A 22,132-nucleotide genomic window follows, 5' to 3' on the forward strand; every position below is an offset into this window, starting at 1 on the left:
ACTGGCATTGAGTACTGGCACCTTTGTGAGGGGGCTCTCCCAAGTCCTGAGGGGGGAATTGGTGGACATTAGTGCAAGTTTATATATGAGTACCTGCACCTTTAAAAAACAAAAAAAAGCACTGGTGGATTATAGGACGTGGTATCCTTTCTGAGTTCTGTCCCCTCCCCAAACTCTGTCCTTTCCAGGTTCCACCCCTCCCCCTCAAATTCACCTGGAATTTCCTCAACCAGGAGTTGGCAACCCTATAATGAAGTAAATAAATAACTAGCTAAGCAGGTGTGGGTGCTTTGCGCCCGTAGCAGTCAAATTTAAACGAGATGCTAGTTGAGTGCAAAGCCCCATTGGTAAATATTTTTGCTTTGATAACCTCTTGTTTAAAACTGCAAGGAGACGTCAGAAAAGATTGCTCTCTGCCTGAAACGCCAGAGAATCCCTGTCAGACAGAGTAAGCAATACCGATCCAAATAGACCAACTGGCTAATTTTGGATATGGCAGTTCAATCGCGTAGGGTAATATTTAGTAGCCAGAACAGTGAGCTGCAGTACAATAAAATGTGGATCCCCCCCCCTTCCTTGTGCATCCTTCTCCTCCCATTTTTATCTCCCTCTCCAAACTTGCCTGTCTCCACAGCCCCTCTGTTCCCTTCCCGTGTTCTTTATGGTCCATTGGGAGAAGGAGAGAGAATTGTCTGAACAAAAATGTTCTGAGGTCAACCAGGGCACTGTCTCAGCAGCTTCCTGTAAATGCCCCAGAAATAGGGGATTTTTTTTTTGTGCCAAGGGCGTTGTTCCAAGGAATGCCCTGCTGGACACACCCAATACTTAACTCCCATTCCAATCCTGGAACTCAGAACAGAACCCTGAACACATTCTAGACTCAGCCTAACCCACCTCTGCAAACCACCAGAATTGTTCCCATCACTGGAGAAAGCGGAGAATCCAAGAGTCCTGCCTCACCCTTCATCCCATACCAAATTGCTGTGGCTAAAAGGAAAAACTGGTGTTCCTGGCTGTGGTTTACATGTCTAGATTGATGAAGGCATGGGGAAGTGATTGGCTGTCTCCAGGGATTTTTTTCTGGGAAAAGAGGTGGTGGAAGTCAGTGGTGGAACTCAGTGATGGAACTCAGGACCGCACAATGACGTCACTTTGGGTCAGCTGGAACAAGGGGGGAATTTTTAAAAGTTTAAATCGCCCTTGGCAAAAATGGTCACATGGCTGGTGGCCTTGCCCCCTGATCTCCAGACAGAAGGGAGTTTAGATTGCCCTCCGCGCCAGCAGAGCGGAGGGCAATCTAAACTCCCCTCTGCCTGGAGATCAGTGGGAGGGGCCACTGGCCATGTGGCCTTTTTCAAGAGGTGCCGGAACTCCGTTCCACCGCATTCCCGCTGAAAAAAAGCCCTGGCCGTCTCTCACCAGAGTCAAATAGAAACATTTAAAGGGCCCAGGAGCATTCTGAGTTGAGCCAACGGTGCCTGAGTCCACCTTATTCCTTACCAACAGCACTCCAGAGAGAATCTCTCTACACGAGATATCTTACACGGGGACGCTACAGTGTAGGGAGATGCAATGTTAGCCGGGAAGCATTATTTGAAAAGACAGAGCCAAAGACACTGTCAATTTCACCTCTCCATATGAGGGTAGTTTAAAAAGTCAGAGCCCGCAGAGATTGCTCCTCAAAAGGTTTGTTGATTTAATCTTTGCCTCCCAGAAGGCTCTGTCAATTTCTTCCTCCTGTCAAAGGGTCAATGAAGTAAGATTTCCAACCTCCAGGCGGGGCCTGGAGATCTCCTGGAATTATAACTGCTCTCCAGACCACAGAGATCAGTTCCCCTGGAGCAAGTGGATGGTCCCTTCCTTTCCTAAACTCCGCCTTCCCCAGACTTCACCCCCAAATCTCCAGGAATTTCCCATCCCAGAGCTGTGTACATGTTATGTGCCATCAAGTCACCTCTGACCTATGGTGACCCTATGAATGAAAGGCCTCCAAAGCGTCCTGCCATTAACAGACTTGCTCAGATCCTGCAAACTGGAGGATGTGGCTTCTTTTATTGAGTCAAGCCATCTCGTTTTAGGTCTTCTTCTTTTCCTGCTGCCTTCCACTTTTCCTAGCATTATTGACTTTTCCAGAGAATCTTGTCTTCTTATGATGCGACCAAAGTACGATAGCCTCAGTTTTGTCATTTTAGATTCTAGGGAGAATTCAGGCTTGCTATGATCTAGTACCCGCTTATTGGTCTTTTTGGCCATCCATAGTATCTGCAAAGCTCTCCTCCAGCACCACGTTTCAAATGAAACCTAGAGTTGGCAATCCTACAATGAAGACTTGGGGTTAGTTCTCACAAACAACAAATTAGGAGGCCAACTCATTTCACCACTGTGCTTCAGACTGTGGATCCGACTGAACATTCCTCTGTATGTGTGTTTGTGTGTAAGAACAGTGATAAGCTAGCTTTCTTAGTGCAGGGAATTTGTTTCATCTTTGCAAGCCTGTGTTGTGAGATTGCTGAGGTTTGTAAGAACTGGGCCTTCACTGGCTGGGGACATCTGACTTGCTCTGTATGCCCACTCCTATCGTATCTTGGTCCCAGCTATAATTAACTTTGCCAGCTGCATCTGGGCTGGCGGCCAACATTCTGGAGCGGTCACAGTCCAGCTACGGATAGCGTGTAGGCCCAGGAAAGGAGCAGGCCCAGCAGGTGAGAGGGCACAGTTGGGGACCCCCCAAGAGGGTACAGAGAAGCTCAACAATGCTTGGAGGGTTGGTGAGAAGTTGTGTGAGAGTGTAGGGCAACTTGGGGGAAGGGAAAAAGGGTCATGCGGGGTAGGAGATTTGCATGTCCGTGCTGCCTTTCACCCTTCCGAAAGAACACACACTTCATCATTGCACAAAACAGAAGCACGTGATGATGAGGCAAACAAAAAATGCACACTGCAACCCCTGTGCAGGTGCCATCACAAACTGACTCATAATATTACGCTCCCATGCATGCAGATACACCATTCTGTTCTTGGGAACACCCTCACGGCAAAAATTATACACCCACTGGGTCATTACAGTCACTCTCACTCCTCGGGAAGTTAGCATATTACACCCCCAGAAGCACCATTCTCCTCTGATTTAAATAGTCAAGAAACATCACGCCTTCTAAAATGCAGCCTACATAGACACAATTAAAAACGTGAGCACACACATCTCTTATTAGGTATAGTTTACATTTTATAGTCCTGGTGGGGAGACTGGAGTTGCCCCAGAATTAGAACTGAACTCCAGACTACAGAGTAGGGTTGCCAGACCCCCTTATGCTCCCGGTGGGAGGGGGGAGACCGAACACTCATCTTTGCAGAGTCCCTGTGAAGGGGCCTCTGTGAGGGGCAGGAGCATGCCCACTTTTGGGCGTGATGATGTCACTCCTGGAAATAGGGATCCCAGACCCACAGTGGGGGGCGGGGGATCCCCCGCCCCCGCCCCTGCTCCCCCCACCCCACCCCCACTTACCTAACCATCGGCGGGGGTGGGTGGTTGTGCACCTTCCCTGTGTGCTCCCCTGCATGCTCCCGTGTGCAGCAGCCACCAGGATCGGGCCCGTTTTGGCCAGGATCGGGGCCTCTGCGGCGCACAGGAGCGCTCCTGCGCTCTGCAGCGCCTCAAAAACGGGCCCGTTTCAGCATGGATCGGGCCTGTTTTGAGCCCCTGTGGAGCCTGGATGTTCTGCCAGGGGCTGTGCGATGATGTCACTTCTGAAGTGACATCATCATGCCTGTGGGGAGGCACACGCACGCGCTTTGCGCACGTGCACCCCCCCTCTCCCAAGGTAAGTGCCAGGCCCCTATCCCCTGCCTGGAGGTTGAGGGGGCCTGGCAACCCTACCTGGGAGTGACATCATTGTGCCCGTGGGGAGTGTACCCACTGCAAACTGGCCTGGGGTGGAGGGGGTTGCCTCCTGGGCCCTTTCCCCGGGCCTTTCCCCTCTGCCAGCCAGGTGTGTGGCAGCAGGGGGCAGATGCTGGGAGTGGGAGATCCCCCCACTCTCACCGGGGGACTGGCAGCCCTGCTACAGAGATCAGCTCCTCTGGAGAAAATGGCAGCTTTGGAGGGCAGCCATCATAGATTCCAGGTGAAAATCCCTCCCTAATTCCCCTCCACAGCCACCGCTCCAAATCTCCAGGAATTTTCCAGACAGGAGCTGGCAACCCTAATTTTACATAGCAAAGGGCTTTTTACAATTATTGACTGTGGAGAATGCACGTTGGTTACTTCTCGCTGTCGCTCTTCACATTACTTCTTTTACGAATTCTCCACGGAGCTAACTTGTGCTCTGCGCAGACACACATCACCTCAGGGGTTGGCTTCTATTTTAAAAAAGCATGCAAATGGACTCAGAAAGCTGCCGCCAGGGGAGGGAAAACTCCTGCCTTTCTCCCAAGCTCCTCCGCCCCCATGCAAAAACGTACGGGGAAGGAGAGTTTTCCCCTTTCTGCTGCCGCCCATGCACACAATACCCACACGGGAGCAGCAGAAATGGGGAAATGTTTCCCCTCTGTATTGTTTTTGCACAAGGAAAAAGGCTTGGGAGAAAGGCAGGAGCTTCCCCTCCCCTGGCGGCAGCTTTCTGAGTCCATTTACATGCTTTTTTAAAAAAGAAGCCAACCCCTGAGGTGGTGTGTGTCTGCGCAGAGCACAGGTTAGCTCCGTGGAGAATTCGTAAAAGAAGTAATGTGAAGAGTGGCTATGAGTCACAGGACAAAATGGGTTTTTGGATTGTTGGGGAAATGTTCTTCTGTGGCCCATTAGCACAGTCACCCCTCACAGAAACTGCTTTGTTTACTGTCCTGTAATGCTGGTTGTGCTCTGGTTTGGGTAACTTGAGGGCATGTTTTGAGACCAAACACCACCTCTTGTTCAACCACATTCCTATGACTTCACTTTTTACTCCCTTTCATGTTCACTTTTCCTAAAGGTGTGGTCGCAGGAAGTGATGTCATGCAGTAAGAACCTCCCAGAGGGTGCAGTGGGGTGCACAACTGACCAACACTGGGAGCTGAGGAACGACGGCCATGCTGAAAGGTTCTTCCTATCGGCGTGCCAGCTGAGAGAACAGCAACATCTTCTGGATGTGACTGTGACCTTAGGCCAAAGGAACTATGAAGCTCATGGGATCATCCTTGCCGCTATCAGCTCTGTCTTCCGGCAATGTTTAGAGGGTGGAGAGCAAGATGAGGTGAAGCTGGACGGTGTGACCACAGCACATGGCTGGGAAGCCATTTTGAATTTTGCATATACCGGGCAGTTGGAAGTCACACTAGAGACTGCTGAGGAGATGTTAGATGCTGCGGAGGCACTGGGCGTTCCTCGGGTGGCCCAGATTTGCAAGGCGGTGTTGATTGGGACAGAGTCAGAGGACAGGCTGAGTCCCTCTGAAGAGAAATGGGAGATGCTACGGAACCTGGAGGAGTTATACAAAGAAGGAGTCGGCTGGGACCTGGTCCTGAAAGCTGAAGGAGATACCTACCAAGGTGAACAAGATGGGGAGTCAAGGACACAGATAGAGAAGGCTCCATGGGTTAGGATGGAGGGGAAAGCCCAGGGCTGGGGTGACAGTGGCTTTCGGGGTGGGACTGTGGGGTTCTGACAAAGAAATGGCCATTGGATGCTCTGATCACATCTTCCCTCCTTCCAGTTCACCGCCTGGCCTTGGCTTGCGGCTGCGAGTTCTTCCACGCCATGTTCACCAGCGGCATGAGGGAATCCCAGCAGGTGGACACCCCCCTCTGCACCCGCTTTGCTTCAACTGATCTGGGCCTGGTCATCTCCTTTGCTTACTCAGGAGTGGTGGCGGGTGGGTGGGATGACCTGTTTGATGCTGCGCAAGCTGCTCTGCAATATCAGGTGTCTGGCATCTTGGAGCTCTGTTTAGATTTTTTCCAGCGCCAGCTGTGCCCCGAATCCAGCTTGGATGTCCTGTCGTTCGCTCGTGCTTATGGCCTGCATGAGCTGGAAAACTCTGTCAATGACTACATATTAAGGAACTTTGTTCATGTCTCAGCCACGCCCAAGTTCTTGGACCTTCCAGTCAACCAGCTGGTGGACTTCCTCAGCTCCGATGCCCTTTATATCCTCAATGAACTTGAGGCCTTCCAAGGAGCCATCCGTTGGCTGAATGCTGATCGCGATGGACGGATGGACCACGCTGAGAAAGTCTTGTGCTGCATCAGGTTTCCTTTGATGTCCACTCGGGAGCTTAAGCAAGTGCGGGTGGTAGACATGATGGCTGCCCCAGGTCACCTCTATAACCTCCTGGTTGAATCCTTATCCCGGTTCCCTCCAGGCCCTTCCAAGATGGAGCAGCTCCCTTGCCGGGTGAGGTACCCGGAGAAGGTGATTGTTATCAGCGGAGGCGACTGTCTGACGAAGAATATGGCCACCCGCAGCCCCAGCAAGGACATCTGGTATTCTCACCGCTTCGTCAGCGGCATTGGATTGGTGAAGCAAATTGAGTGGCGTCATCTTGGGGAGTTCCCAGACAAGCCACGTTTCCAGCATGCAGTGGCAGTCAAGGACAATATGATGTATATCCTTGGTGGAAAACACTACTACGGAATCAGGGACTCCATGTGCTCTGTATACAAGTGAGATGGGGAGGGGCTTGTCTTCTAAATTTGGGGGTTACTTCATTCAGCTAGGAGGCAGGGCTTTTTTTCTGGGAAAAGAGGTGGCGGAACTCAGTGCGTTGCCCTTGGAGAAAATGGTCACATGGCTAGTAGCCCCGCCCCTTGATCTCCAGACAGAGGGGAGTTTAGATTGCCCTCCGCGCCACATGGCGCGGAGGGCAATCTAAACTCCCCTCTGTCTGGAGATCAGGGGGCGGGGTCACCAGCCATGTGACCATTTTCAAGAGGTTCCGGAACGCGGTTCCACCGCGTTCCTGTTGAAAAAAAGCCCTGGATGTAGGCAAGAAGAGCAAATGGAATTTCACTATTGCCATGATGGGAGTTCAATGAGCAAATCATGATTTAGTGGTGGTAATTAGGTAGGTAGGAGTTTATTGCAATTAGCCATTGGCCTCAGCAAATTTACAATTAACAAATAGAATATACAGCTGATGACTCCATAAACTGTGAGAGCTACAAAATATCTATACAACCTCAGCAAATAATATCCTAAAACCACGTTAAAAAATTATCTCTCCAGGTTCCCCACTAATTGCCATAGTTGCTCTCATCTTTCTTGCTGCCACTGCGAATGGAAAGACTTTATAAGACACTTCCGTATCGGCGTCAGATAGCAATATGGAAACTTTCTCGACCTCTGAGTACTGCTTTAAGCTGTTCAAAATTGCTGCCAGAAATTTAACTCCAGGAGTGCAATACCATGGTGGTAATTACAGTCCTCCAAAAGCTCATGGGTGAAATGCTGTTAATACCCAAATTCTCATACCAAGGACTACCCTACTTCCAGGACTCATTGTTAAAGCCCCAGAAGGTCAGACCAGAACCAACGAGTTGAAATTAAATCAAAAGAGTTTTCAGCTAAATGTTAGGAAGACCTTCCGGACAGTTAGAGCAGTCCCTCTCCTTCTTTGGAGGTTTTTAAGCAGAGGCTAGATGGCCATCTGACAGCAATGCTGATTCTGTGAACCTGGTCAGATCATGAGAGGGAGGGCAGGAAGGGTTATATCAGCGGCCCCTTCTTACACGCCCAGGGTAATGCCAATCACCACTTTGGGGTCAGGAAGCAATTTTCTCCAGGCCAGTTTGGCTAAGGATCCTGGAGTTTTTTGCCATCTTCTAGGCATGGAAAAGAGGTCACTTGGGGTGTGTGGAGGGTGGTGGTATTTGTGGATTTTCTGCATTGTGTGGGGGGTTGGGCTAGATGACCCTTGAGGTCCTTCCATTTCTATGATTCTACTTCATCCACATTCACTTAGTCCAACCAGGGCCGGCGCCAACATGGAGGCGGTGAGGCAGGCGCCGCGGGTGCTGGGGCGCCGGAGGGGGTGCCTGGGGCGGAGGCGTGCGCCACGGAGCTGGCGTGCCTGGCCCGCAGCTGCTGCAGCCGGCCGCTGCTGCCACCACCGCCACATGCCCCCAGCCGGGCACAGCAGCTGCAGGTCAGGCACGGCAGGCGTCCGGGGCGGCGTGTGGAGCGTGCCATCCCAGCCTCCACATGCCGTCCCAGCCACCTGCTGGCCAATGGGGCTGGCTTTGCTGCATGATGACATCATCACACGGCGACGTCATCACACAGTCGGGGCGCGCGCACGCGTGCACTGTGTGCATGTGCACGTGGGGGTGGCCGCTGGCACCAGAAACCCTGGCGCCGGAGGTGAGTCCACCACAGCCTATCTTCCACCTATCAAAAAGCTGGGAGAGTCTTGTTCTTAGGGCTAAAGAGGTCCTAGTAGAATACAGTTGTCCTACAATGGATGATAGTTCAAAAGAGATCCCAGCAACGCCATGGTGCAAAAAGGCAGGTTGTGTGGTGCTGTAGTGCACCTGAAGTCTGCCACTTCACATATTGTACAGACAATGAGGTGCTCTTTACTGTGAGATTTTAATTTCCAGACCATGGCTCTAAAGGGCACTGAAGCATGAAAAGCTGCAAAGTCTTGCAACACACACACACTCAGAGATGAAAATGGGAACAGTATCAAGAAAAGGATTTATTAAGGACAGGAACTAGAGAACAGGGACTGTCCCCGGTCAATAGGGACCATTGGAGTATATATAATTACTGTAGTTAAGTAGGCTGTAGTTGAGGTCAATGTCTGGAAAAGCAGCTTAAATAGAAGGTGAGAAGCAGTGAAAAGAGCGCAGAGGCCAAAGGCCAGACCAGAACCATCCAGGCATCAGAGAGAGTTTAAAACGCATCAGACAAGGTCTCAAGAACTGGAACGGGCCTGAATTTCAGGCTGTAGCTAGGTCTGTCCAGCCAACCAGAAGACTGGGCTGGAAGCCATACAGAGCCCAGGAGCAGCACTGAGGCTTAGGCACAAGTGTGTGGGGACGCAGGGAGGTGGCAAAACACTTTGAACCACCACTGGTTGTTAATGATTGGCCAACCCCCAAGTTATCGAAGCTGTGTATGTGTTACCCTCCCATGAGTCTCTGATCTGACTTCTCAAGCAGGGTGGGTGGGGAAAAGGACATCTTGCGCTTTGGAAAGTTTGGCTTCCCAGGCATTTGAAAGCTGTGGTCAGGTGGATGTTGTAGAGTCACTGAGAAAAAGAAGGAAAACGTGTAAAGGGTATCCCACACAATGCAGGGCATGCGAGGGCAAAGGATCTTGGGGTAAAGGTTGTTGCTCAGTGAAACAGAAATATGCAAGCTGCAGCTGGGGAACTAACCAAGTTCCATGCCAGGGATCAGCACCAGCATTGGTGAAATAATAATAAACACAGGAGTGCCTCTGAGCAGGTGCAAAGTATTTTTTTCATCAGCCACAACCAGACCTGCTCTCCCTAGGGTTACTAAGTAGCTTCTCCAAAAAACAGGATGGGGGCTGTGGCACTTGGTTTGCTTTATGCGTTTGTGTTTGGGTTGCCAGGCCCCCTGAACCTCCCGGCGGGGGATTGGGGCCTTGCACTTACCTGCGGGGGTAGAGGGTGCGCACGTGCTCCCGCAAGAGCAATGACATCATCACGCAGCCCCTGGGAGCGTGCCTGTGCTCCACAGGGGCCTAGATTGGGGATGCTGTGGAGCATGGAAGTGCACCTGCCCTCCACAGCAGCCCCAAACAGTCCCGATCCAGGCAAAAACGGGCCTATTTTGGGCTGCTGCAGAGCGCAGGAGCACTCCTGTGCTCCACAGTGGCTCGAAATGGGCTCGATCCATGCCAAAACGGGCCCAAAATGAGCCCAATCTGGGCTGAAATGGGTGCATTTTGGGCCGCTGTGAAGGGCAGGAGCGCTCCTGTGCTCCGCAGCGGCCCCAATCTGGGCCTAATTCGGGCCAAAATGGGCCCAGTCCAGGTGGCTGCAGCACACGGGAGCGCACAGCGCTGCAGGAGAGCACACACAGGTGTGCTCCCCCCTGCCGGCCAGGTAAGTGGGGGTGGGATATGGGGGGTGGGGCTGGGGATCCCCCGCCCCCAGCAGACATCTGGCATCCCTACTTTGTGTATACATGTGCTCCTGAGGCCAGCATGATGATGTCACTTCCGGAAGTGATGCAATTGCGGCTGCACAAGAGGCAGGGTGGATAAGCCAGGACGGAACATAGGAATCTGGTCATTGTTGTGGGGATAATAATAACATACTTTGTAAACCGCTCTGAGTGGGCATTAAGTTGCCCTGAAGGGTGGTATATAAATCGAATGTTGTTGTTGTTGTTGTTATTTATAAAAGTCCGAGCAAAAACCAGACTGTCCAGGGAAAATTGGACGCCCTGCTCTCCCCATCTTTAGAGACGAGGAGGTCAGAGGACAAAGTCTTCAGGCAAACTGCAGCCCTCCCTTTGCGCCTTTCATTTTATCGAGGAGGACGGAGTTGCGAGCTTTAGGTTCAAAGGGGCATTTGTGTTATTTGGTCCTCCCCTGCTGCAGGTTTGATCCTCTCTGTGGGACTTGGGAACGTCTGGCCGATATGACAAGCTGCCGGAGCTACTTCCCGGCTGTCTTCCGTGACGGACTTCTCTATGCGCTAGGAGGCAGCTCCCAAGATGCCTACTGCTTGGACTCAACTGAGTGTTACGATCCACATACCAATGCTTGGAGGTGAGAAACTGAAGGTTCAGTCCCAGCACGCACCTACTCCCCTACCCCCCATTCCTCAATATTCTTCATACTGTGCTTTCCCCTTGTTCTCCCTTGCCCCACAACTAATTCATATCATCTGTTGCTCTTTGCATTTTACTGTTCTTTAAATTTTTCATTTCCTGCACTAGTACCAGGGCTTTTTTTCAGCGGGAACACGGTGGAACGGAGTTCCGGCATCTCTTAAAAATGGTCACATGGCCGGTGGCCCCGTCCCAATCTCCAGATAGAGGGGAGTTTAGATTGCCCTTTGCACTGCCAAGCAGCGTGGAGGGCCATCTAAACTCCCCTCTGTCTGGTGTCAGGGGGCGGGGCCTCCGGCCATGTGGCCATTTTCGCCAAGGGCGATTTAAACTTTTAAAAACTCCCCCCTGTTCCAGCTGACCCAAAGTGACATCATTGGCCCTGGGAGCATGTGTACACTTTGTGTGCGCACATGTGGTACCAGGGGCACCACCTCTTGCCAAGAGTTGCCCCCTGTGCTGCCAACCCACTGAGTTCCACCACCTCTTTTCCCAGGAAAAAAGCCCTGACTAGTACCTTAGCCCTAGTGGCAAATTTCTGCATGGAATGGATCTATAATTATTACCTGAAAAGGGAGTCTTGGTGTTCAGCGAATGAGGATACCAGTTACAGATCCCCAAAACAGTGTGGTGCAGTGGTTAGATTGTTGGGCTAGGCTCTAGAAAACTATTTGAAACCCCACTGTGTCCCGGAAGCTGGTCTTGACCTTGAGCCAGTTATTCCCTGTCAGCATGACCTACTATACAGGGTTGTTTTTGTGAGGATAAAATGGAGCGGGGAGAGAATGTTGTTAGGAGCCACTTTGGATCCCCATTGGGGAGAAGGGTGGCCAGGTCCCTTGGCCCTCCCAGCGGGAGCAAGGAGGACGGGACACTTACTTTGCACTCCCCCAGTTTTCTCCTCGTGCAGGTACTTTGCGCCCATGCACTCCTGGCGCTTGCGTGATGTTGTCACTTCTAGGAAGTGATATCATCGTGCCAGCCGTGGCATGCTCCTGCGCTTTGCATGGGGCCAATTCAGCCCATTTGGAACCAAAATTGGCCACAGTGAAGCACAGGAACACACTTGCGGCGGGCACAATGACATTACTTTGAGAAGTGACATTGTTGTGCTCTGCTCGCAGCACACCTGATGTGTGCTTTTCCGGGTTGCCCACCTCCCACCGATCACCAGCAATGGGCAGGCAATGGGGCAAACCACCGGGCAATTGCCTGCCACCAGCAGGCACCTGAGAAGCCTAGAGAAAAACAAGATATAAATACCTGTCCGGGGTCTGAGGCACAGCCCCCGGCCTCAACAAGAGGAAGCAGGGGGAGGCAGCCAGGAGACAGCAGTCCTGCCACCTCAGCCAGCAGCCAAGGCCAGAACCTGCCTACACCAAAGGGAGAGGGCAGAGGCAGGAAGAATTGGGACCCAGCAGCAGCCCAAACAGGGCCCTTACCTGCAAAGGGGGAAAAGCAGCCACAGCAACTCAGAGCCATGCCCCAGCATCCACCCCAGCTTGAAGATGGCAACCTGACCCAGGAGGTGCTCAGAAGCCAGCCCCTCCGGGTGGATCTGCTGAGGGCACTCTGTGGGAAGAGCTGGGCAGCCAGCCAAGGGGCTGCAGCTGGGCCCACCTTCCCTAATCAGCTCAGCCAGAGAAGCCTAGTAGCCAGCCAACATGGTGCAGCTGTGGCTGATCCCGGCAGCCCAGCCAGCTACCCCTGCTGCAGCAGCTTGAGACAGCCCAGGGCCACGCCAGGGCTAGAAGACAGCAGCCTGGCTCAGGAGTTGCTAGAAGCCAAGCCTCTACAGGGGGGGCTGCCACAGGCATTCTGGGGGAGGAGATGGGTAGCCCCGCCCAGCATTGCCAAGCAGGCAGCACGGAAGCTGGCTAAGGCAGCTCCTCGTGAGCAAGGCCAGGCAAGCTCAGTAGCTCAGAGGCTGGCTGGGGCAGCCCCTTGTGAGCAAGGCCAAGGAGCCCTCAGCTGGGGATGGCTCACACTCAACCCCACCCTGCCAGCTAGGCAAAGGAGCCCAGAAGGGATTAGTGGTTGGAGGGAAACACCTGGGGGAACGCACAGCTGGGCCCGGTCAGGAGAGGGAACAAGCCTGGAAGGAGGGCGGGGTGGAGATAAAAAGCCCTATAAAGGGTGGCTGGGAAGAGCTCTGGGGTGGTGGGTGTAAGTGAGGAGTGATGATGTGGAGTGAGAACGGTGCAATGCAAGAGTGGAGGTTTGGAGGAGAGTTCTGGAAGGAGGGGATGAAGAAGGACACAGGGGGCAAGCAGGCCAGGTTGAGCAGGCTGGCGAGTGGACTGAGAGGGAGTCTGGGTGAGGTATACCGCCCCTCCTTCCACAGAGCAGGGTCCTGCAGCATCCCTGGCCCCCTTATGATGTCAGGAGCAGATTGCCCAGCGCCCCGCCCAGTGGCGGCTGCTGCTAGCCCTGACAATACCTATGTTGGTTGATTAAAGAAGGGGATAACTTGTCAGCAAGACACTATTAGATGAGGCTTTGCCTTGAGCTAGCAAAGCAATCTTGTCCCTTATTTGCCATTCTTTCAGCTTTTCTTCCTTTGCGCCCTCACTTCTCTTCACTGTCCTCCACACAGGTTATGTGAACCTCTGCCTGCTGCACTTTGTGGCCACGCAGCCTGTGTCCTGGATGGATCCATCTATGTCTCTGGGGGCAGTGATGGCTCCTGCCGCTGCCTCTCGACCCTGATCCAGTATCACCCCGGCGCTCCATCCATCCCACGGGCCGCCATGATAGAGGAGCGAGCCGGTCATGCCATGGAGACACTGGGTGGACGCCTGTATGTGGCGGGTGGCCTGCGGTGGCGGGATGGCCACGGTGGCTATGCTGACCAGCTGGCCTGCGAGGTGTACAGCCTGGGCCCAGATGTGTGGGTTGCCTTCAGTCCGCTGCCACAGGCCCACGTCATCGCGGCTTCCGCTGTCCTACAAGGGGAGCTCTACATCCTGGGAGGCTACAGCCACAACACATACCGCGACACCCACCTAATTCACTGCTACAGCCCAAGCCACAACCGCTGGGTCAGTATAGGGACACTTCCTCAGGCCTATGCCGACCTCAGGGCCTGCGTTTTGGAAGTTCCTCCCTCGCTCAGGGAAAAACAGCTGCCACTCTCAGATACCGCCATGTTGGAAATCCCATACGATTCCTCACCCTCCACCGCACCCATACACCAACTCTCTTGATGTACTTCAGCAAAGGGGAACTCTTTTATCACCTGCTCAGATTGGTGTCTTTGCTGTGAACAGAGACAGTGCTTCACTCACGCTTGAGCTTTCTTCCAATAGTCATACTTCGAATTTACATAGAATCTCTGAGTGTCCAAAACAATTTTCTTTCGCAGCCCTTACGGTCAGGGCTGTCAAGAGGGGAGAACTGGGGCACCAAATTTCAGGAAGTCGGTACCACCCTGGGAGGAAGAGGTCTGAGGGACTAAGCAAGGTGCCAAATGTCAAAAATAGCAAAATATATGTCTTAATCGAGCCTCTTGCATGCCTGGGTGTGATGCCAACCAAAGGTACTTTTTTCAGGAAGGAGGAGTCCATAACGGTTGGCAGCAGCCTTACTTACAATAGTCCTGCTAAGGAGTTCATAGAAACACAAGAAGAGCCCTCCTGGATCAGACTGGAAAGAGCTCCCACTCTCCTAGCTTTCCTAAAACGATGCAAACCTATTCAGGAGGGCTTTTTATACAGCTAATAGGGCTGTGTTGTAAGAAATGGTTCAGAGAGAAGCTTTGGTAAATGGACAGGGACTGTAGACTGTACTACTGGATACTGTCTGTCTGTTGCTGGAAGCATGCCCCTCCTGGATAGTTTCTGTGTCATTTAATACGTCGTGTCAAATTGCGTGTGTTTTGTTTCAGCTCTGTATTCAGTTTTCAGCTTGTTTTCAAATTCCTCCAATCCACAGCCTATTGTATTGTTTATTGAATGTCCCAGCTATTGATCATATTGACTTGCACTGTGTAATCCATCTTGAATCTCAGTGAGAAAGGCGGACTATAAACAACATCAAGTAAAAAAAAAGTAGTGGTCTATCTAGTTCAGCATCCCGCCCCACTCAGTGGCTAACCAGTTACTCTGGAGGTCCAACTACAGGGTATAAAGGCTGAGGCCTTCTCCTAATGTTGCCGCCTGGCCCTGATATTCAGAGGTTTGCTGCTTCAGTGTGGACATTCCCTTTAGTTACAGCTAGTCGCTGCTGATAGACCTATCCTCCATGAATCTGTCTTAACGGCCTTTTAAAGTTATGTATGCCTGTGACATAGGCCAACATGCTTTTTTAGTGTTATTTGAAAAAAGAAGAATGCAAAGAATAAAGAAGAAACCTATTTTGGGGGGAGATCAGCGGTATTGTGTAAATTTGTGGTAAATTGGTGGAGAGATCAGACAACTGTGGCTTGACTGAGAGTGGAAATATACGTTATGAAGTATCTGAGGATGCTCAATTGAACCTCATTTCATATGTCCTCCCTCCAACTCATTTGATCCACGTGAGCACATTCACACATTTGATACCAGTTCCTCCTTGACTGCTAAAAGTATCCCATTTATTGTGAGGTACAAGTGTTTGTGATTTTTCCCTTCTGATAACAATGTGGTTTGAAACTGATGCACGCTAATGGATTACATTTCTATAAAGATACAGTTCTGGCTATGCCTTTCTTTGCTACCCCTGTAGGTAATATTTGACAAAGAAATTCTCCGTTTTGAACTGCCAAAATGCCAGTTTCCTTCACCTCTCATATCCATTAATTGAAATGCAGATTTTGACACTTTCTCACACTTTGCATAAATGCAAATCGTCAAGTCACCGGAGCCTACAGTACTTGTTCTTGCCGTGAAAACAGAGCTTAATTGGCGCTCTTCCCTCTTGACTCACTTGCGGATGCAATCACACAAAGGGAGCTCCTGTGAAAGTGGCAGCATGCATGTGCACTGAACAAGACACAGCCTGCACGTGAATTGAGGACCACACATAAAATCTTGCACTTGAGCGACCCCAGGGACTTAATAATGTGTATTTCCGCTCTAAGGCTGTCTAAGTGAATTCATATGTATGTATGTGCTGTCAAGTCACAACTGACTTATGGAGACCCCAGCAAGGGTCTTTCAAGACAAGTGAGAAGCAGAGGTGGTTTGCCAACAACTTCCTCAGCAGAGTCTTCCTTGGTGGTCGCTCACCCAAGTACCGACCCTGCTTAGCTTCTGAGATCTGACGAGATCGGGCAAGACCACTCCTCCTCCTGTCCCGGCTGAATTTATAGAATCATAAGGTTGGAAGGGATCCCCCAGGGTCATCTAGTCCAACCCCTGCACAGTGCAGGGAATTCACAACTACCTCCCCCCACACCCCCAGTGACCCCTGTTCCATGCCCAGAAGATGGCAGAACACCATCAGGATCCCTAGCAAAACTGGCCTGGGGAAAATTCCTGGCCCCAAAATGGCGATTGGCATTACCCTGGGTGTGTAAGAAGGGACCACAAGAACCAAGCACTGATGTAACCCTTCCTGCCCTCCCTCTCATGATCTGACCAGGTTCACAGAATCAGCATTGCTGTCAGATGGCCATCTAGGCTCTGCTTAAAAACCTCCGAAGAAGGAGAGCCCACCATCTCCTGAAGAAGCCTGTTCCACTGAGCAACTGAGGCAAAATTCAAGCTTTTTGATTCACCTCTCTTAAGCTGCTACGCTACACAAGCTCTCGCAATATACCGCAATCTGTAACAGAACAGCGCTGCAAGGGAGTAATTGTGTAACCGTCATCTGTCATGGCCCATTCACACAGCAAAATGTTGCTTCTTGCAGCAGTCATCAAGCAATGGCCACACATATGCAAACCAGATGTGTCTTCCATTCACAAGGGTTCATCAAGTAGAAAAAGAGTTAAAAGCTTTTTCCATCACTGTATTTCCACTACTGGCAAAAGGGTCACTCGTCTTTCCTGCTTTTCTGTCATGCTTATGGTAGCTTGTGAATGGAGGTCAGTCAGGAGGGCTTTTTTTCTGGGAAAAGAGGTGGTGGAACTCAGGACCGCACAATGACATCACTTTGGGTTAGCTGGAACAACGGGGGAGTTTTTTAAAGTTTAAATCGCCCTCGGCAAAAATGGTCACATGGCCGGTGGCCCCACCCCCTGATCTCCAGACAGAGGGGAGTTTAGATTGGCCTCCAGGCTGCTGAGCAGCTCCAAGAGCAATCTAAACTCCCCTCTGTCTGGAGATCAGGGGGCAGGGCCACCGGCCATGTGACCATTTTCAAGAGGTGCGGTACTAAACAGGATTTAAACAGAAATGATGCTTTTCTCATCCAATGCAGCGTGATACTAGTTTGACACAATATGTAGATTATATTATCACCAGTTCCAGTAATTGTGGATGCACACTATCCTCCTGTTGCACACTTCTGAGTTTTGCAAAGAAACATCACAGAATTGCATGGGAATTTAAGTCCAATACTGTCCCACTATTCCAATCATACTTTTTTCATAGTCCCCTTTGCGTGCTTGTATGTAATCTATGTAAGTTTAGTTTGATATTACAGAATCTATTTTGATGTGATTTGTTTTCTTTCTCTGTTGTGAACTAATAAATGAATGCTTTTGTCAGAGCAGAAAGGTGGAATGGGAAGTAAACTAATCACCTCTCTATCTCCTCTCTTCATGAAATGTGTTTCCAGAACCTGATACCCCAATCCATGTACAAAACGGATGTTTCAAATAAATGTTTCAAATGTCTTAAATGAATGAAGTGAGCTGTGACTCACGAAAGCTCATACCCTCCCACAAATTTTGTTCAGTCTTATAGGTGCTACTGGATGCTTGCTCTTTTCTACTGCTATAGACAGACTAAAGCCGCTACCCATATTGACCTATCTTAAATGAATGAGGGAACGAACGCTGCGTTTTTAAACTTTCGTTTTAATTCATGATTGTTCTGTTAAGCCGCCTGGAGTTCCTGCAAAGGAGAAAGGCGGCTAAGACACGGTTAAAATAAATACATAAAACTTGTAGCACAACTCTCTGCAGGAAGTAAATCTGCCTAAGATCCAGAGAAGTTAGCCGTGTAGTGGCAAAATAGTAAAGAGTCCAGTAGCACCTTTCAGACTAACGAACTTTATTGTAGCGTAAGCTTTCGAGAACCACAGCTCTCTTAGTCAGATGCATCTGAGGAAGAGAGCTGTGGTTCTCGAAAGCTTACGCTACAATGAAGTTGGTTAGTTTTAAAGGTGCTACTGGACTCTTTACTATTCTGCCTAAGATGGCACGGTGTGTTCGTTCTGCCAATCTGCTGCGTTACGGACTCGGAGGCCTCCCCCGTTGCAAAGGTTTGGAGCGGCACGGTTTCCGATCAGCACGTTGGACGCCTGGATTCCTTCCCCGTCTCTTTCAGCAACTCTTCGCTGGAATGGGTTAAAGCAATCGGCTAGCGGGAGAGGAGGCGCCTGCCTCCCGGGAAAGCCAGCCAGGAGCCGCCCCTTGGAGGCAGAGGCCAGCTGTGGGCGGTGCCGGTGCCGGAGCTGAGCCTTTGCTTCCGCGTCCGGGAATTGCGTAAAGTTCCCCCTTGAAGCGCCTGTAGGTGAGCTCCATTGTCGCCATAGGGATGCGTGTAGCGAGCTGAACCCTTTCACCCCTTTAGGGTGGGCCTTTGCAAGGGCTGGGGATTGTGCGGGTTGTTGCCGTTGTAGGTGGGGCAATCCGGAACGATCCTTTAGCTGCTTGCACCTTTGGGAAAAAGAAAGCGCTTCCTGGTTGGAAGGAAGAGATCGGGAGTCAGCGGAGGTGGGGGACCCACGCGAAAGGATAGTCCCTGTGAAACCCCCCTTCCCGCCCGGCCCTGAATTGGTGCCCGGAAAGAAATTAATGGTGCGTCTTTTGGGACATGTTGTGTACACGTGAAAGGTACCATCTGGGGGGGGGGGGAGGCTGCCCTGGCCAGGTAGGTGTCCAGCCTCCAGGCGGTGGCTGGAGATCTCCCGGAATTACAACTGATCTCCAGGCCGCAGAGCTTAGTCCCCCTGGAGAAAGTGGCTGTTTTGGAGGGTGAACTCCATGACATTATACCCTGCTGAGATCTCTCCGCTCCCCAAACTGCACTCTCTCCAGGCTCCACACCCAACATCTCCAGGGATTTCCCTTTTGCTCTACCTGATCTTTTTTCCTAGACTAAAAGGAAATCATCATTATGCTAAATAAACAAACCCATAAAATAAATTAATAAAAATAAACATGAGCAAAAGGAATCAAGTAAAACAAAATAATTATTATTTGCAGATGACTGCACAGCACCCAGCTCTTAAAAACAGAGTTGTGGTTGGCCAAACTGCCTGGAGCAGGCAAAACGAAATCTCCTGCCCTTTTAATAGAGGCTTAATGGGTTTTATTTGCCAGCTCGTGTTATTGATCTGCCTGCTACAGCATCAAGGCTGTATTAAAGAGACAGGACATTTTCCTCCCAATCTGTTGGCAATCTACCCATCTACTTTTAGAGGAGAAGTTTTCTCTTTTGCAGTGAAGCCTCTCTTGTTAGCACTCAACTTTGCCCCTTGTCTGTTTGGGGATTTCTTCAGCAGAGTCCCTGAGGTGGTGCACAGATAAAAATTAATAGGTGGAACGATGCAAACTGAAGCTGAAAATCAGCCTACAGTAATTTATTAAATTGGTGCATCTGAAAAAAGAGAGAACGCAACACAAGAAAAAGGGAATTGATAGTAAGGGGGAAAAATTACAAGGCAGTAGATTTTGAGTCAACAGTTGGAGAAAATTCCCATTGGCGACAGCTCTTCAATAGTGGACCATGCTGTCTCAGGAGGTACTGGACTGGCGGTCTTTGCGACTGAATGACCATCTGTTGGGGATGTTGTAGCTATGTATCCTTGCACTGTGTAAAGGGTTAGACTGGACAACCCCTTCCAAGTCCACACCCGTTTAGCTGCATTTCCACCACGCTATATTATTTAAAATCCATAGTTCTGCAGAGCACAGTGGTTTTTGGAGGGTATTCTTAAATTTCTTTGACGATGCTGCCCTTCTCTTAGACCCTAGTTCTAAGTATGTTTACTGAGCAGAATATTCCACAGATTCCTATGCACCTTATATTAAAAAATCCACAACCCCCCAAACTAAATGCCCACAAAAGAGCATTGCCTTTAACAAGTCACCACCATTCACTTACTCCACTTTCTGTGGTGCCTTGGTCCACCTGTGGTGCGGTGGATCGGGCTTTATGATCTGCTTAGGCCAGCATCTTGTTTCTCATTGTGGGCTGCTAGAGGATCTAGAAGGTCCCTACACAGGACACAGAGACTAGTGCCTCCCCTCCACCTATTGCTATCCTCTGCAACTGGCATTCTGAGGTATACTGCTTCTGAAAAGGGAGGTTCCATTTAGCTGTTTTGCCTCACCTAATAGCTGTTGACAGACCTGCCCTCCATGAATTTAATCCCCTTTTAAATTTCAGCAGCGGTTCCTAAATTCTGTAGCAACGAGTTCCACTAGTTAATTATGCATTGTGTAAAGAAGTACTTTCCCCCTTGAGTGCTAGCAGTTTGACAGCAGGGGGGGAAGGTCATTTTTTTTCTTCGTACTGCACACTGTTTCATCACCTCTATCTTGCTTGCACTCCGTTTTTGTTGGTTTTTTTTGCGTAAACTGAAAAGCCCCACGCCGTCACTTTTTCTTGCAAGGAAGGGAACTCAATCCCTCGCTCATTTGGTTACTTTTTTCTCTGCATGGCTTGGCCAACCCTGTATGGTGCAAGAGCACTCTTAAGTTATGGCAGCCATATTTGCACCCATGGCATCTCTCTAGAGACATTAAGCACAGCTAGCTATTGATCCTGTGGATTGGCATCGAGGTGTTCTTTTGCCTACCCCGTTATTACCTACTTCCTTGGATTAAATGTACGAATTGTATCGGAGTAATTATATTGGATTAAATATATTAATTTGTTTGTAAACTAATGCTCTTTTCCCTGAAATGCTTTGTTGGGGCCGAGGCAGAGAGGGAAATGACACAGCCCTCCTTGGCAGATGCCTCACCAAAACGAAATGTGCCCATTTAAGGGAAGGTCTTGCCACACCTTAGAGTCAACGATCACAAATTAATCAGGATGCTAATCAGGCACTATGAAGAACATTGTGAACCGAATGAGGAGAGGTTGTGCAAGGCTGTGTGGCCCAGGAGGTGTCTGGACCACAAGAGAAACTGTTTGGCTTCCAAATGTGGGACCTCACTACAGGATGGAAGCCTGTCAGGACCTAGATTCTGGCATTGTTTTGACTCTCATTTTTTAAATATTAGAAATAAAATTGAAAATCAAGCTTGCCCTTGAGGCAAATGTGTATTTGTTGTGAACTGTAGGGGAATTCACCCTTCCATTGTACATTAATGTGAGGGTGTATTTTAGTTCTGGAGAATAACGACAACTTCCCTTGCTGCTCTGAATGCTGAGTTTGTTGGCAAGATGAAGGTGGTTCTTTTGAGCCGTGAACCTGAGTCTTGATTCACACATGCAAGAGACTGACATGGCAAAGACCTGAGGTGGTAGAATGGCCCGTACCCAGTACTGATAGAAGGTTCCACACCACACATTATTTTACGCACCTCTAACATGTCCCCTCTGAGGGCCAAACTACAAGTGACGAATGACACAGGTTGGACACTTGTCAGTTTCCCTCATTTTTTTTTTTATTTTTTATTTTTCATAGCTACAAAACACTACACAAAACTATCACAAGGAAAGGGGAGAGGGAAGGGACAAAGGGGGGGTGGAAAAAGAAAAGGGGGGGAATGAACTACAAACACTAAACACTACACTTCAATGTTTCCCTTCATACTGTCAATACAAAAATAGCTCCATAAAATAATGATGGAGTGGTTAATCATACAGAGAATAAACATTTCAAATTCTGGTTAAATTTTCCTCCCCCTTCTAGGTCCCGGACGCAATTCTCTCTGTGCAACTGCTGTTGCGATGCTCTCCTCCTCCCCCCCCCCTCCGGCTCCTCCTTTTCTTCGTTCTTGGTGCAGCAGAGTTCTGGGTTTTTATTCTCAAAATCCTTTAGTTGATCTTCTGATAATATCTTATAGGCCTGATCTTTATATCTGAACCATATTCCTTCCGGGAATAACCATTTGTACTTTATTCCATGGTCCCTCAGAAGTGCTACAAACTTTTTATATTTAAAACGCCGTTTCCGGACTAGAAATGGAACGTCCTTCAAAATCTTGACTTTCAAACCCATAAAGTCCAAATCCGCATTGTATGAGTTATATAGGATGGTGTCCCGAATCTTTTTAGATGAAAAGTCAATAATGATCTCACGAGGC

The 22,132-nt window shown here is 49.9% G+C and overlaps 2 protein-coding genes across 5 annotated transcripts in view; both read left to right on the plus strand.

Moving 5' to 3' along the window:
- Positions 1 to 2,656: 2,656 nt before the first annotated feature.
- On the plus strand, positions 2,657 to 15,028 carry KLHL33 (kelch like family member 33). Its single transcript, XM_054994958.1, has 5 exons — positions 2,657 to 2,702; positions 4,965 to 5,520; positions 5,685 to 6,633; positions 10,547 to 10,717; positions 13,376 to 15,028. The coding sequence occupies exons 2-5, from the start codon at positions 4,983 to 4,985 to the stop codon at positions 13,983 to 13,985; spliced, it is 2,268 nt and encodes a 755-aa protein (XP_054850933.1). The 5' UTR covers positions 2,657 to 2,702; positions 4,965 to 4,982; the 3' UTR covers positions 13,986 to 15,028.
- A 3,273-nt stretch (positions 15,029 to 18,301) lies between these two features.
- TEP1 (telomerase associated protein 1) overlaps positions 18,302 to 22,132 on the plus strand; it is a 63,074-nt gene continuing 59,243 nt past the window's right edge. Inside the window, exon 1 of one of the 4 annotated variants that reach the window (XM_054992431.1) lies at positions 18,302 to 18,380. Coding sequence is in view for 1 of the 4 variants with exons in the window: in XM_054992428.1 (XP_054848403.1) it covers positions 18,665 to 18,667 (3 nt within the window). In the remaining 3 variants the exon portion in view is untranslated. Of the gene's footprint in view, positions 18,381 to 18,400; positions 18,668 to 22,132 lie in introns of those variants that run through there. The other 3 variants (XM_054992430.1, XM_054992432.1, XM_054992428.1) reach the window with 3 other exon arrangements.

Source organism: Eublepharis macularius, chromosome 12, assembly GCF_028583425.1.
Source record: "Eublepharis macularius isolate TG4126 chromosome 12, MPM_Emac_v1.0, whole genome shotgun sequence".
Classification (NCBI taxonomy): domain Eukaryota; kingdom Metazoa; phylum Chordata; class Lepidosauria; order Squamata; family Eublepharidae; genus Eublepharis; species Eublepharis macularius.